This window comes from Phyllopteryx taeniolatus, chromosome 9 (assembly GCF_024500385.1).
Source record: "Phyllopteryx taeniolatus isolate TA_2022b chromosome 9, UOR_Ptae_1.2, whole genome shotgun sequence".
NCBI lineage: Eukaryota > Metazoa > Chordata > Actinopteri > Syngnathiformes > Syngnathidae > Phyllopteryx > Phyllopteryx taeniolatus.
In genome coordinates this window covers 8090989-8107147 of record NC_084510.1, presented here as the reverse complement: position 1 = coordinate 8107147, position 16159 = coordinate 8090989, and the positions used below count along the sequence as shown (strand labels likewise).

At 40.9% G+C, this 16159-nt stretch overlaps 2 protein-coding genes across 6 annotated transcripts in view; both read left to right on the top strand.

Moving 5' to 3' along the window:
- ccdc120b (coiled-coil domain containing 120b) overlaps positions 1-3068 on the top strand; it is a 32682-nt gene extending 29614 nt beyond the window's left edge. For both annotated transcript variants that reach the window (XM_061785271.1, XM_061785272.1), the window contains one exon: positions 1036-3068. In XM_061785271.1, the coding sequence (XP_061641255.1) occupies positions 1036-1132 (97 nt within the window). In that variant the 3' untranslated portion in view covers positions 1133-3068. The remainder of the gene's footprint in view (positions 1-1035) is intronic.
- A 1130-nt stretch (positions 3069-4198) lies between these two features.
- On the top strand, positions 4199-16156 carry LOC133483816 (SRSF protein kinase 2-like). Of its 4 annotated transcripts, none has more exons than XM_061785594.1 (15): positions 4199-4345; positions 5710-5960; positions 6031-6139; positions 9205-9292; positions 9362-9449; positions 9536-9642; positions 9715-9880; positions 10932-10957; positions 11060-11116; positions 12299-12635; positions 13111-13208; positions 13324-13431; positions 13535-13604; positions 14187-14279; positions 15622-16156. In XM_061785594.1, the coding sequence occupies exons 2-15, from the start codon at positions 5723-5725 to the stop codon at positions 15804-15806; spliced, it is 1770 nt and encodes a 589-aa protein (XP_061641578.1). In that variant the 5' UTR covers positions 4199-4345; positions 5710-5722; the 3' UTR covers positions 15807-16156. The 4 variants fall into 4 exon arrangements, 2 of the variants coding, with proteins under 2 accessions (XP_061641578.1, XP_061641577.1); XM_061785593.1 differs by having other exon boundaries at positions 4206-4345; positions 5707-5960; XR_009790206.1 differs by lacking the exon at positions 15622-16156 and having other exon boundaries at positions 4206-4345; positions 5707-5960; positions 13324-13438; positions 14187-14256.
- Positions 16157-16159: the final 3 nt, after the last annotated feature.

The following is a 16159-nucleotide window of genomic DNA, read 5'->3' as shown; positions in this document are numbered from 1 at the left end:
CCCCCCCCCCTCAAAAAACGTCACTGTGTCTGAAAACTGTTATGAATGAGCTAACTAGATAGTCCACTCTATAGTTTAACCCTACATTGGGAGTAGGGAGTCGTGAGTGAGCGAAAGATTTTGGACACAGCCAGTGTCACGTCATGAGTCCCTCTGGTGTGTTCACAGCCAGTTAGAAATCACAAAACCCATTTAATAACCAGGTTGCTACAATCATGAAGAATAAAAAATGAAATCTACATTACCTTGATATCTTGGCTTGCAGCTTCTTCTCTTGACAACAACTCAGCATGTAAGTGCCTCGCCTTCTCGTAAATGATAGTCTCGGAAATGCTATCACTCGCTAGCTGTTCTTCATTTATCCAAACGAGCAACAGCTTTTCCACTTGGTCCAGAAGTTTCTGTCAGTCCTTTCGAAGATACTTCACTCCTTTGGCCATGTCAGCAGCAACAAAAATGCCCACAATAGTGGCAATTGTGGACTTCTTCCATACAGTACTGTAGTTGCGAGCAAGCTGTGCAAAGTGGCGCCATTGATATACTCCTCACAAATAGTCCACATTGAATCCCTCCCTCTTGCCACGCTTGTCTGTTTCTTACTTACCCCCATATTGACCAAGCAAAAAAAACAAGCAATACTTTTATATTAGATAGGGCTTTTACCTTAGCACAAAACAGCATATAGGTGAGTATATTTCAGTGAATAACCGAGGATAGGTTAAAAAAAAAAAAAAAAAAAAAGCCCCAAGTAGGGGAATAAGGAATCGCAACAATGCAGAGAATTTTCTGCAATGCCTTTGTTAGATGAAGGAGTAAGTTTCAGGTGCAGCAAAGGAGCTCAATTGATTCATGAATTGTATTTTTGGGGGGCTTTTGCCTCCTACACTGCCTTGTATTTATTTACAAAACTATTCATTGAAGCCATACTATTACAAAAAAAAAAACACCCACATATGGCAGGTGTAATAAACCATTAAATCTACTGTCTGTCGCCTACTGTCTGTGGAGTTTTGATGTGCGTTGCTTCCCCAACAGGTCGACGGAGCTGTCGCTCTATCAGGAGAGTCCTCACCCCCACACACCAGAAGGGGCCACAAAGGAACCCAACGCAGACCCAGGGACCCTTGTCTGAAGCAGCGGGACCACACAGCGACTCACACTCCAAACGCAACATACCAAGCATTGACCCCAAGTAGACCACTTGATACAATGTGGCTTCAACAGGGAAACAAACATGGCAACCTCAGCAGAAAAACAACTGTAACCAACGACAGTGTCGCTGTACAGTTTGAAAAGACTTGTCAAGTCCCATGTCTTTGAACCTTGCGCTCCCTAAGGAGATGAGTATTGATGAGTAAGAATATGGTCAAGCTGTACTACTTAATAGCACCTCCATAATCCACAGAGAAGTCTCCCAAGATATACTTTTTTACAAGTTTAAATCACTATTTTTTATCTTCTCAGATATATAAAGTTATATTGAAAAGATAATATATTGCTCATTAACCATGTGTGTTATACAAGTATTAATACTACATGCCAGTGAATGTGTGTTTATGGACGATAAAAAAAGACCTCAATTGTTGTCATTAATTTTACAGCCATTCTTATTTGTCATGTTGATACACAAAACTGAATTTACTGGAGTAGCAGATGGGAGTGCCTCTATGTTTCTAACAGAGCAAAAGTAAATGTTGGTTGGATGACTTTAAAGTGCTTTTTAATGACCTGGTCTGCTCATATTAAGCCTCTATGAATTTCCTCGAATCAAGTGAAGCAGTTCGCAATGTCAGTAAAATGAGGGCAATTTGGAACGATGTCATAGATTCTTGATTCATCTCGGGCCTGGCTGATAAATAGAACTTTGTTTCTCCAGGTTGATGGGATGCTTTGATTTGTTTCAGAACAAACCTGAGGACTGTTGTGAGATCTACTGTATTGCAGTAGCACATGAACTGTATGACACGAGATCGTGTTGTTTTTCTTTGGTCTGACTGTCATACAGAGCACTTTATGAACATCTTAAGCCTTAAATTCCCTATGATTTGTCACCACGAGAGATGACAGGCTGTAGTGTTGACAGTCATGATCAGCCTGTCTGGGTCTGTAAATAGTGTGGCTTGTGCTGAGCAGTTTCAAGATGATGTTTTATTCCCGAACTAACAATAAGATTATAATTTTTTTTATTATTATTATTTTTATTTTTTTTACACTAACCACATGTAATAAGTCCCCGCCTGCTTTTGATTAGATTTTTTTGTTAACATAAAAAGTGTGGCTGATGGCATGAACAGAACCGGGCTGCTGTTGTTCTGAATGACTGAGTGAGCAGGTCTCACACCAGAAAATTTGTTCATGAGTTTAATCATCTCTCATTTTCATTTCAACTCGTTATGTCTGAAAAAAAACCATTTGGTTCCATTACATATATTTCATATTTGTTAATAAAAGTCTAACCAACATTCTGCAACATAAACCTCAGAAAATGTGAGTGAGTATCAGATGAAATTGTAATTGATTTGATGTAGACAGAACTAAGCAAATCTTTTGACGTATTAGTTGCCATGTATGATCTTTGGACTCATTTGAATGTATTTTTTTTCTGTTTGATACTGTATGTTGATAATATTTTCTACTCTGGTACAAACTGTAGCACCCTATGAATTTAATGTTCTAATGTAAACAGCTATACAGTTTGCTGAAAAGACCAAATGTCTGTGCACTGGGAATTGAAATGTATTTTTCTTAGAGTTGAGAAAAAAAAATGCTATGAATTTAGCTCTAAAGCAAAATTTACCTATAGTATATTCATAAACTTGAACACTTTGTAGCAATCTACTGTAGCTTGTTCTCATCAGTCAGTGTGGGAATTATTGTGTTAGAACCATTATATTCAGCAGTGTGATATTTGCGTCTCTTTTTAAAAATATATTTAAGTACCGCTATTCCGCCTCCCTTTATTCCAGGTCTATAAAATCAGGCTCATTAGGCCTTCCCTATACTGTATGTACATGTATGTATGAAATTGTGCATTCATTCTATGAAAATAAAGTTTCATGTTGCAATCAGCAGTTTTGCATCAGAAGTTGAATCTAGCCCAATATCAAGTTTTCTTTAACAGTAAACTAAATGTAATTATTCTGACCTTTCAAAAATCTCACTCAGATACCTTATAGGAAATTGTCATCAGCTCAACTGGTGAATGTACAGTAAATCACTGTTCAAGTCTGAAGTACATGCATCATACCATAAAAAAAAAAAAAAATCAAGGACGTTTCAATTATAGAAAATGGCATTAAAATGTAATGGAACAAGAAAGCATCAGTAAGATTGGAAAGGCAATGAATTTCGAGAGCATTGGATTGGCGTTTCAGGGCCTGAAAAGTTTTGTATTTTTTTATTTTTATTTTTTTTAAAAGCACCAGTGACATCTTGTGGATGTTATTTTTTCCCACCGGGTGAGTGAGTACTGTAATAACTACTCCAAAAACTATTTCATTTCTTGATTGTTACACAAAAACAAATACAGTACATACAAATACATCCACCATTGTAAATATTGCACACACACACATGCACTAACAATAATAGAAAGAAAAAAAAGCAAGAGTGAACCTTGTTAAATTATCAAATAAACCTCACGTGAGAGGTTATTGACGATTTAAAGCCGAACCCCACCCGTCCTCCATCAAATAACAACATTGCTGTTGCCATTTAGAATGGAGCTATCTTCATAACTGCAACCAGGGGTGTCACTGGGTTTTACGGACAGGGGAGGCTTAGTCCCCAGGAGATAATTGGTAGATAAAAGGCACTGAATAATATTTTTCCTCAATCATCGAAGAAAAATATTACTTTTAGATTAAATATGAAAGTAATATTAAGTATGCTGGAAAATATTTGGCTCAGGCTTATTTCGCTTGTATTAGCTCTCAGCGTTTATCTCTTGGTCCTAGTCTATATAAATAGAATTGCGACAAGGACCCCCCCCCCCTATTAATGCTACATGAAATGAATTTCTATTGTCTCCAATACTCATTCCAACTTTTAAAAAGACAGAATTTTGCACACATATTGTCCTATTGTGTGCCACTGTATTAGTGCGTGCAGGCCTACTGACGCTGGGTCCAGTATAGACTCATGAGTGCAGTGTGGAGTGGTAGCAGCAGCCATAGAGGAACACAGCATGCATGTCAAGTGCTTGGCTATTCCTGGACTGAGTGTTGGCAGTCCCACCGGAGAGAGGGGCAGAGCACATGAAGCTGAGGGACTGTGCATGGTTGACCTCGTGCAGTTTCACTTTCCTTGTTACGGATATATTATAACAGAATATATAAGACACCGGGTAAGTAGGTTCCTCCAGTAATATAGCTGACTTTTTAGGAGAAATGAATATGAGCTTTGGTGCCAATTACTAGGCTAGAGTAAGATAGGCAAAACTTTCAGTTTAACAACTTGAACTTGTGTCATAGTGTCGTTCTGTGGAATAAGAAAACAACATTTACTTACAGTATATACGGGTATAATGTACGGTGGTCGACAGAATGATGAGTTAGAATTTTTTTTTTAAAAAGGTTCAGTTGAAACTGGTAAAATGGTGGGCCACAGTATTTTTTTTCCTTAATATAAACTTTCATTATTTCGTAGTCACGTGCCTGCACGTGCATGGGACGTTGCTTGTAAAATCGCTTTTTTAAAAAAAATGTTTTTTTTAAAGAACTGGCAGCTTGTTGCTCTTGACAGTCCCATCATATACATTGTAGCGCCACAGCCAGTGTACATGTACTGAGCAACCTGTTCTACAATTTCCATTGTGTATCTTCTGATTATTGTTTTTATTAATACAATATTAAGCCACCAAAATTCTGTTCAACATTGTATGCAATAGTGGGAACAGTTCAGTTTCAGTTGAGAGCTTGAATTGCTATTTGTCTGGCTAAAAATACATATGAGCATTCATTGCATGGCTCCTTGGAAATGTCATTATAAACAGGGCTACACAACTAGCGACACAAGCAAGCTATATAGAGTAACACACAAAAAAAATACAAATAAAATAAAAAAACATTCATAAATATAACAACGCCCTGCGATTGCCTGGCGACCAGTTCGGGTGTACCCCGCCTCTCGCCCGGAGATAGCTGGGATAGGCGCCAGCACGCCCGCGATCCGAGTGAGGACAAGCGGAACGGAAGATGAATGAATGAATGAACAGAACACCTCAGAATACTTCTGCGCACTAATCTAAAAGGACCCCACTAGAAACAAAACCTTTCTTTCTGTTTAAATATAAAATGTTCAAGGCTATTCAGGCTTTAATGTCTTCGAGACATAATAAAAGAGGTTTTAAGGAGAAATAATATTTCTTCATTAGTGGCACATACAGTAAATCTGACCGTCATCAGCATAGCAATGGAAGGAAATCCTTTCCGTTCTCAAGATGGAGCTCAGGAGCAGCAAATATAAAGAGAAAAGCAGGGGCGCTAAAATTTAAACCTATGGAACTCCCAAGACAGTAAAGCAGAGTGTGATTTAGAAGTTAGAACTACCAAGGCTTAAACACATAGTACTGTCTACCAGATAAGAACATTCCTTCATTCATTCATCCATTTTCCGTACCGCTTCTCCTCACTAGGGATCTTGTCCATGTTTTTTTTTTTTGTTTGTTTTGACTGCTCACTGAGTGTCGCTGTCATCTGGACTCAGCAGGCTCCTGTTAAAAATGTCATCATCCTATGCTGCCGCTCTGTCAGCCCTTGTTACTGCCAACTCCACTGATCAACGTATGCAACTGAGAGATCACTCTGCCTCTGAGCCCTCAGCCCCACCCGGGAGTCCAAAATCGATTCCCTCAGCCAACCCAGCTCATCCACGATGTCCTCCAGTCGAAGAACATCCCGCCCCATCTGACCCTGTGGGGTCATACGATGAACAGGAGAACCCGGAAGATTATGGGATAGGTAGACAACACACCAACACCGAACCTTGAGTACCCTGGATTTTGATTGTACAAGACACGTTGTGTTGCAGGTGGTTATTATCCTGTAGAAATTGGAGAGATTTTTGAGGACCGATACCAGGTGGTCAAAAAGTTGGGATGGGGTCACTTTTCGACTGTGTGGCTCTGCTGGCATATGGTGTAAGTATGGATTTCATTGGGGATGTAAAGGTGTGAAAAACCTTTGGTACATTTACAGAAGGTTTACAGTAGGGTTCCGAGATTTTCCATGGGAATGGGTATTTATGGAAATTAACTGGGAATTGAGGATAATTTCATGAAAAGGTATTATATTCAAGCATAGGTATAAAAAAAATGGTACCGGTATTTGTCATAAGTAGACATCCATGTAAAACAGATAGCTTTCCTTTCCCATGTGAGAGCATTACAGTCCCTTAGTGCTCCATTTTTTTGGGCAATGTATCTGAAGCCTCTTTGTACCTCAATTTATGGCTCGTACAGTATTTCTCAATTGCTAAAATATAAAACCCTATTGTCTGGACTGAATCCTCAGTGCACTGAACCAATTTATTGAATTGGTCACTCTTTTGGTAGCACTTTCCACCTAGTTAGACACAACCTGAGAACATATTTTCACCCACTACAACACATTTTGCACTCTGATGGACGTGTGTTGCATTATGATAAGCACAGGTAGCAAAAGTCAAACTCAATTAAAGCACAGGTGTTTCAACATAAACTCAGCAATTGAACAATGATCACACTTGTGGCAAATGACGTGAATAAACCAATTTAAGCCAGTTAAGAGAGCACTGGTTACACACACACACAGACACACACGCACGCACGCACACACGCACACATACGTACGCCCAGACCTTGTGTCCCCATCCTGGCTCAAAGTCTGCGCGGACCAGCTCGTTCCAGTCTTCACTCAGAACGTCAATAGATCTCTGGAACTGTGCGAAGTACCATCCTGTTTCAAACGCTCCACCATCATCCCAGTCCCCATGAAACCTGCAATCTCGAGTCTAAATGACTACAGGCCTGTCGCCCTGACATCTGTGGACATGAAGTCATTTGAACGCCTCGTGCTGGACCACCTCAAGAGCGTCACAGGACCCCTGCTGGACCCCCTGGAGTTTACCTACCGAGCAAACAGGTCTGGTGATGACGCAGTCAACATGGGACTGCACTTCATCCTAGAACACCTCGACAGCGCGGGGTCCTACGCAAGGAACCTGTTCATGGACTTCAGCTCTGCGTTCAAGACAATCATCCCCAAACTCCTCTCCTCCAAGGTTCGCCAGCGCAGCATCTCACCTGCCATCTACCAGTGGATTCATAGCTTCCTGACGTGCCGGACACAGCAGGTAAGGCTGGGGGACTCTACCTCATCCACATGCACCATCAGCACTGGGACGTCCCAAGGATGTGTCCTCTCTCCGCTGCTCTTCTCTCTCTACACGAACAACTGCACCTCAACGCACACGGCTGTCAAACTCCTGAAGTTTGCAGATGACACCACAGTCATCGGCCTCATCAAAGACGGTGGCGTGTATGCGTAGCGACAGGAAGTGGAACAGCTGGAGCTGTGGTGCGGCCGACACATCCTGGAGCTGAAGACGCTCAAGACTGTAGAGATGATCGTGGACTTTGGGAGCCATCCTTTGCCACAGCTGTCCAACCGCCCTGTGTCAACCATCGAGACCTTCAAGTTTCTGGGAATTAGTCTCTCAGAACTTGAAGTGGGAGACCAACATCAACTCCATCCTCAAAAAGGCCCAGCAGAGGATGTACTTCCTGCGGCTTCTGATGAAGCACGGCCTGCCGCAGGAGCTGTTGAAGCAGTTCTACACAGCAGTCATCGAATCGGTCCTGTGTTCATCCATCACAGTCTGGTTTGGCGCTGCCACAAAGAAGAATAAAATCAGACTGCAACGGAAAATCAGGACTGCCGCAAAACTCGTCGGTACCCCCCTACCCATCCTTGACGACTTGCAGGCAGAAGGAACTAAGACAAGAGCATCCAAAATCATCTAAGACCCTCCACATCCTAGTCACCACCTCTTCCAGCTCCTTTCCTCAGGTAGGCGCTTTCGATCAACGCAAAGTAAAACAAGCATAGAGTACATTCCAACAGCTTCTTCCCTATTGCCATGAAATTGTTAGAGAACGCTGCATCATTTGCACAACTCTAATTGTATCAGCATTACTCCATTACCAGTAACCTTCATTGCTCATTGACTCTCCGTAGTGTGTTTGTATGTTTTTATGTCTTAAAAGTATTTTTTTCTGGTCAAAATGGCTGTCTATTGTCATACTAGAGCAGCTCCCACTACCGGATACACATTCCTTGTTTTTTTTCTTTTTCTTTTGACACCTGTTCTTGTCCATGCGGCATAACATCCTGATGTTGGACAAAGCAGGCCCGGCAAACAAAACAGAGCATTCGTCTGGGTGCATGCCGTTAGCCAGGCCTTGTTGCTAAACCAGCCCTTGTGTAAGACTTTGTGTATTCTCTCCCTCTGACTTTTGACTTTTGCTTGATTTCAATGTTCCGCTGGTCGGGTTTACATTCTTTAACATTGAGCTGCTGCTGGTACATTCTTCTCTCAATAGGTTACCTTTTTTTCTTATTCAAGGTAGTGACTCAGCTGAACGGTAGCTAGCGCCCTTATTGACCAACTGCCACTGGTGCGTAATTTCAGTATGACTCTATAAATATCGGTACACAAAAAGGTGTTTCAATACATCAGTTTTCCATTATACTTGTAGGCCTAGTACATTTTTATTTATATATATTTTTTTACTACAAGTGCCAGCAACAAGTGGATTTTTGTTTTGTTACTGTGGGCAATCAAGATTATTCCAGCAGTTTTATGATCTGATGATTGTGTTTTCCTTTTTTTCTATGTGGTGTGTAATGACTGCTCAGTGGGGTTTTTCATTTTGATTGACTCGGGGTCAGTTTTGAGTCAGTAGTTTGGTTTTGCAGGAAGAGTCGGGGGTTTTGAGTTTCGGCATTTGTCTTTAAGGTATTGAGAAAATGGGTGGAGGTTTCAAGAAATTTGTTTTAGCAATTGAGAAAAAGCGAAAGCTCATAGCCTGAAAACTCTGTTGGGGGACTGGTCAACTCTTACAATTCAAATTTTGCAACCGTAGATTTGATTGAGAGAAAAACAGCTCGTGAAGTGTAAAATATCAAATTGAATATGGCTTTGAATTTTGGGATTTTTCTGCAGGAGAAGGCGTTTTGTCGCCCTGAAGGTGGTGAAGAGTGCTCTGATGTATACAGAGACAGCAATGGATGAGATCAAACTTCTGAAATGTGTCAGTGAGGCCCCTTGCAGTATGCTTTAGTGGCTATTTTCTCGAGTTGAATGTATTTTGGGCCATCAGGTGAGGGACAGTGACCCCAGAGATCCTAAACGTGAGAGAATCGTGCACCTCATCGATGACTTCAGGATCTCTGGAGTGAACGGAGAGCGTATCCTATATATAAGTGCCCTAATATACAAACCTAAAAATGAAAACACGGTATGGTATCAAACAATGTCCTTAATTGCTTACCAGATGTGTGCATGGTCTTGGAGGTGCTGGGCCATCAGCTCCTGAGGTGGATCATCAAATCCAACTACACTGGTCTTCCACTTCCTTGTGTCAAAAGCATCATCAGACAGGTGACAGCATGTAAACCTTCTCAGTATTTTGTAAATACATAAACTAGTTCTGTAACTCTGTAACTTCCGTAGGTTCTGGAGGGTTTGGAATACTTGCACACAAAGTGCAAGATCATACACACAGACATCAAGCCAGAGAACATCCTCCTGCGGGTGGATGAAGTTTATGTTCAGAAACTGGCAGCCAACACCAAACTGTGGCAACTGCCAGATTCCACCGCATTCACCAGAGAACCAAGTTGGTTAAAAGTTTGACTTTCAATGATGGTAGAATGCACAACATTCTATAAACATTTATTCATTCATTATTAGTACATCATTGCTTTTTGCTCTAGGTGATAAGGCACTCATTTTGTTCTATTTTAGTTGTAAATAGTTTTCCAAATACAGTATGTTGCTAAATTTAGACACAAAAAAATATTAAGCAATACTGTACTCTGTATTTAATGATATACAAATATATTTCTTTTCAATTTAGACACATACTCTGTTTGTTATTCATAGTGTTTCAGAACATCAGAGTCTTTAATTATTGTGCTGCAAAAAAATGTCCAAAATCTGACCTTGGGGCCATTTATTCTATTAATATAATTCAACACTGCGCACATAAAAAAGGTGAATAGAAAAAGCCATTGTCTTCAGTAAAAAAAAAATCGTTTTTTACTATACATTACTATAATTTGCTCAACAGTGACACTATGCCTATGACTACTGCTCTTCTTCTACTCTCGTGTCAAAAGTTAAAAGCACAGTGATGGCAAACAAGCATGTGCACAGGCTGTATTAAATGTTTTTTTTTTTTTAAAAAGGCCTGTAAAATCCGTCCGCGGTCCAGTCTTTGGCCGTGTGTACCCTAAAGGGTCAGGAGTAAACATCTGTGGGATTCACAGCCATTTGTGTTTACTCTTTATAGATAATATCAAACTCGGAATAGTTATAATTCCTCTGTGTCAAAGTAAACTGTATTGCCACATGGACCTTTTTAAAAAAAAAATATATATATATTGTTCACAGTCACTGATGTTGTAGCGATGCACTCACCTGATTTTGGTGCGGGCAGCGTGGGTTCAGTTCCCACTCAGTGACGGTGTGAATGTGAGCGCGAATGGTTGTCCGTGTCTATATGTGCCCTGCGACTGACTGGCGACCAGTTCAGGGTGTAATCCACCTTTCGCCCGAAGTCAGCTGGGATAGGCGACCCTAACTGGGATAAGTGGTGTTGAAAATGGATGGATGGATGGAGATGGTTCACATGATGAGTTTTATTTATTTTTTTATTTCCTCTCCAGATAGCTCAAGGGCCAAACAAAAAAAGGTGTGTATATTGTCTCATGTATTCAACACCCATTTGTACTGTAAATCCTGTGCTATCGTATACATTAAATAATAAATTTGAATTTCTTTCAAACCTCCTTAGAGTTTGTCCAACTTAATGGGAAGACTGACAGGGGTTTTCCACAACATTGGGAGCTGGGTAAGGATTTATGTCGTGTTCTTCACTTTTCATTGCCTCTCAAACACAGCAATTACAGTAAAAAAAAAAAGTAGTCACTCAAAGATTCCATGATGCATGCTGTGTGCACAATGTTTGTGACAATCGTACAGTCCACTGCAAAATTCGTAGGCCATTGTTTTTTTATACTGCTTATCCTGTCCCTGCGAGGTGGAGCAATACTCTGCTAGCTGTGACTACACAATTAGCGTACCGCCACTAGGCTGTGACTGAGGAGTGAATGAACAATACGTGAAATTGTAAAGCGTCTTTGAGTGCCTAGAAGAGCACTATATACTGTAAGTGTAAGTTCTTGAAGGGAAGGAGAAGGTCTTAAATATCTGCATATTTGGGCCAAGGGCCATTCAGAGCTTTGTAGAGCATCGGGGAAATTTTAAAATCCATTCTTTCACTCACAGGACGCTAGTGTAGAGATTTTAGGACTGGTGTGTTGTGTTCCGGTTTCCAGTGGTGTCTCAAATATGGTTAAATTAGCCGGTGGTGGCTTTGTGGACATGCCATTCATTTACAGTCTGGATGAGGAAGAGTGAACATCTCCTGCTCTGCAGAGAGTCTCAGAGTGTCCAGAAGTCTCCAATAACACCACAAAAAGACACTCACGTTTAGAAAAAAAAAGAAAAGAAATCATTTGAGGGAAAAGAGAGAGTCGTTAAGCTGGCAACAGTGACAGGCTCACTTCATTGCATGCCCAAGCTCAGCAAATGGTGGTCATGGTTACAAAAGCCATACGAGGCATTTGCAGAAGACAGAACCTCCCCCCCCAAAATGACAAGATTAGAACCGGAGTGTGAAAAGCGGATATTAAGTGTGCTGTACAGTGTTTCCACCGCTATTCGCAGGAGCATTAAGACCAATCCCCGTCGCAAGTAATTGATTGCGCACCCAAAGAGGTCTAATTGCCTACAGATGCCACAAGATGATAGCAAAGCACTTTTTCTATTTGACAAGGCTATGGCCTGACTAAATGAAACTTCTCCCCTAACGTCAACATAGTTCCTTGACCCCAAAAATTCTCAAATAATGCTGAAACTCGAAATTGTGGAAATAAATGCAAAATACGTCTCCTTTAAGTTAACTGAAACCTAGTCTAAATGAAGTATGAATGTGACTGAGATAATTCCCTGAATTTCTTTCCTCTGCAAGGCTTCTAGGTCGCATCTAAAACGACTGATGTGGACGGAGAGGAAGCAGCGAGCCAAGGCGAATGCATCTGACCACAGTCAAGAACAACCTAGTGATGGCCTTTCAGATGCTACAACTCCGACTAGCGCACAAAGCACCACCTGCCAATCATTGCTTCCGGGTTCTGACGTCACATTAAGGAGACAGACCATGCTCTTGTCCGACGGGCTGGACTCACCTTTGCTCAGTCACAGAGACTTCAGCTCTTCCTTGCCAGACATCACCAAAGATGCTCCCTTTTCCAGGTCCAGATCTCGGTTTTTGCACCAGATGCCAGAAAAACAATCCTCCCCTCATGGTCAGTGATGTTCTTAAATAGATTTGACATTGCTCCAACAATATTCTTGACAAACACATTTAAACATAATATACTGAGAGAGCAAGAGCAATGGATAACAGAAAAATATTGTACAAACATAAAAAACAAAAAAAAAGAGTAACAACTGTAAAGAACACTCCCCGCGCCCGTTTTCATTTTACTGTACAGTACTTGTATCTGGAGATTGCTTTTAGTGAGACTTGAGCTTTAATCATCATTTCCTTCTTTGTCGTTTCAATTTGGGTACCAAAACTCTCATTATTCACATAGTTTAATTTAGTTTACTTGAAAAATGTGTTTGATACAGGTGGGGGAAATGCAAACATAGAAGGACAATGTTCAATGACATAAATCCAGTTAAACAAAAAAAAAAAAAACCCCAAAAAACACTGGCACTCTCAAAGTCGTTGTAATGAGTCACATCCTATGTTTGGTGGTTTTGTTGTTGTTTTAGGAATCCGTGACTGTGAGGGGGCTCTTGACCTTCTCCTGCCACATAATGCGGACGAGCTGCTCATTAAGATTGCTGACCTGGGCAATGCTTGCTGGGTGGTAAATGGCAGAACAACCAGAGAAACAAATGTGCAGTTATATGTGTTGGTGACAGAGTATTTGCTGGCTAAACTACTTGTTGTGGTCTTTTATTGCAATCCATGTGATCCTGTAGTACAAACATTTTACTGAGGACATCCAGACATGTCAATACCGCTCTGTGGAGGTCCTGATTGGTGCTGACTACAGCACCCCGGCTGACATCTGGAGCACCGCCTGCATGGTGAGAAGTACGGAAATGTAACGTATAAATATTACCGTAGTTGCCCCCCTGCCCCCAAATAAATAAATAAAAATAATTATACGTCTGTTTGTGTATATTGTAGGCTTTTGAGCTGGCAACAGGAGACTATCTGTTTGACCCTCAGTCAGGTGCCACATTCTCCCGTGAAGAAGGTTGGTTTTGTTTTCTTTGCAATAATAGTTATAGTAATAATAATAATAGTAATAATAGACGGAACCGTGGACAACTGGTTAGCACATCTGCCTCACAGTTCTGAGAACCGAGGTTCAAATCCCGGCCCCGCCTGTGTGGAGTTTGCATGTTCTCCTTGTGCCTGGGTGGGTTTTCTCCGGGCACTCCGGTTTCCTCCCACATCCCAAAAACATGCGTGGTAGGTTGATTAAAGACTCTAAATTGCCCGTAGGTGTGAATGTGAGTGTGAATGGTTGTTTGTTTATATGTGGCCTGCGATTGGCTGGCGACCAGTTCAGGGTGTACCCCGTCTCTCGCCCGGAGATAGCTGGGATAGGCTCCAGCACGCCCGCGACCGGTTTCAGCCAACCTATCGTGCATGTTTTTGGGATGTGGTAAAAAAACGGAATACCCGCAGAAAACCCACGCAGGCACATGTAAATTCTGCACAGGTGAGTCCAGATTTGAACCCGGGTCCTCAGAACTGTAAGGCAGATGTGCTAGCCAGTCGTCAACTGTGCCGACAATAGTACATTTTATTGTTGTTTTGCATGTCATTTTAGATCATATTGCGCACATTATCGAGCTGTTGGGACCTCTTCCATCCCAGTTTGCCCTGTCAGGGAAAAAATCCAAAAGATTCTTCAACCCGAAAGGTAAAACTTGTCAATGTACACTAACTGGCCTTAACATTAGGTAGATCCTGTAGAATCCAGAGCCAGTGGATGAATTCTAGTTTCAGTTTTTCTTTATGAAGATAATCATGTTCAGTCAAACTGAACATGATCTCTTAGTAAAGACAAATTGTGTCTGCCAATGCTGAGAATCATAGTATTGAGAGTCAATTTTTTTAATTTTACGGATCTTTCTTATAATTCTTTCCATAAAATATTATAACCTCAAAGCACTCCAGGCACAATAAACTTACTCTCGTCCATTGGCGCTTTGAGCCCATTAGGACAGTGGTTCTTAACGTGGGAGCGCATTTTTCTATTTTTGCTAAGTCATGATCCACTATTACAGAAGTTACGAACAATAAAGAAATGGTTTGTTAAAAAATAACCTTTGAAAACATATGAATATCATGTGTTGTTAACATAACTACTTACGCTTATACAACCCCAATTCCAATGAAGTTGGGACGTTGTGTTAAACATAAATAAAAACAGAATACAATGATTTGCAAATCATGTGCAACCTATATTTAATTGAATACACGACAAAGAATGCTCATCAACACCTGTTTGGAACATCTCACAGGTGAACAGGCTCATTGGGAACAGGTGGGTGCCATGATTGGGTAGAAAAGGAGCTTCCCTGACTTGCTCAGTCATTCACCAGCAAAGATGGGGCGAGGTTCACCTCTTTGTGAACAAGTGCGTGAGAAAATAGTCCAACAGTTTAAGGACAATGTTCCTCAACGTACAAGGAATAAATATAGGTTGAACGTGATTTGCAAATCATTGTATTCAGTTTTAATTTTTGTTTAACACAACGTCCCAACTTCATTGGAATTGGGGTTGTATGTTTAAAATGCACCATGTTAAGAAACTAAGGATGAATATGACTCCATGTACAACATTCTACATTTTCTCTTCTTTTTAGGACAGTGCAACATTAATATTTTGTCTTTTTAGGAAATGAAGGCTGCAGACTAAAGCAACTGAAACAGTTTTAACAGTCTGAATGATGCTCTCAATGTTTTACCACCTGCCCGTGACCCGCTCGAAATGGCTCAGCAACCCACTTTTTGATCCCAACCCACCACTTGAGAATCACTGTCCTAGGGGACATAATTGACTGATACGTGGGGGTTACTATGTTGTGCTGTGATGAATTAGCCAGTATTCAAATATTTATTTATTTATTTTTTTCACATGCAATTTCTGGGGAGCATTACAAATTCTAGTTGTTACCCCTGTTTAGTTTTTACAAGTGTACCTTGTTTAGATTCTGAAAATGAGTGAACCAATGACTCTTTTGTCAACTTCCATCCAGGACAACTGAGACGCATCTCAAAGCTGAAGCCGTGGAGCTTGTTAGAAATTCTGTTGGACAAGTACGAGTGGCCACAGGACGAAGCGGCACAGTTCAGCTCATTCCTCTCGACCATGTTGCATATTCAGCCCGAAAGAAGGGCCACAGCAGCTCAATGTTTGAAACACCCGTGGATCACACCCTAAGACACACTCTGTTCCCGCATTAACACGTCATTGGACTAGGAGGATATATTGCTATTTTACGAGTCTGGTGCTGGCATCATTGGCAAACCTCTCATGCTGTTTGCATATTCATTGGGACTCCCAATGAATTCAGGCAGAATGACCAACTCATTGTTTTTTCTCTTATTTAAATTTGAATTGCTTTATAGTTTGACTGCAGTTTTTTTTTTTTCCCGAACACCAATAAAATGGCCGAAGATCAGTTTCTGTAATACACATGAAATGACAGAGATTTTTGTATTATAACAAAGAACCACTGCTGACTAGGCCAAATCGAATAAATCAAATTGTGCTGAGGGGGAGAAGCTGGAGCT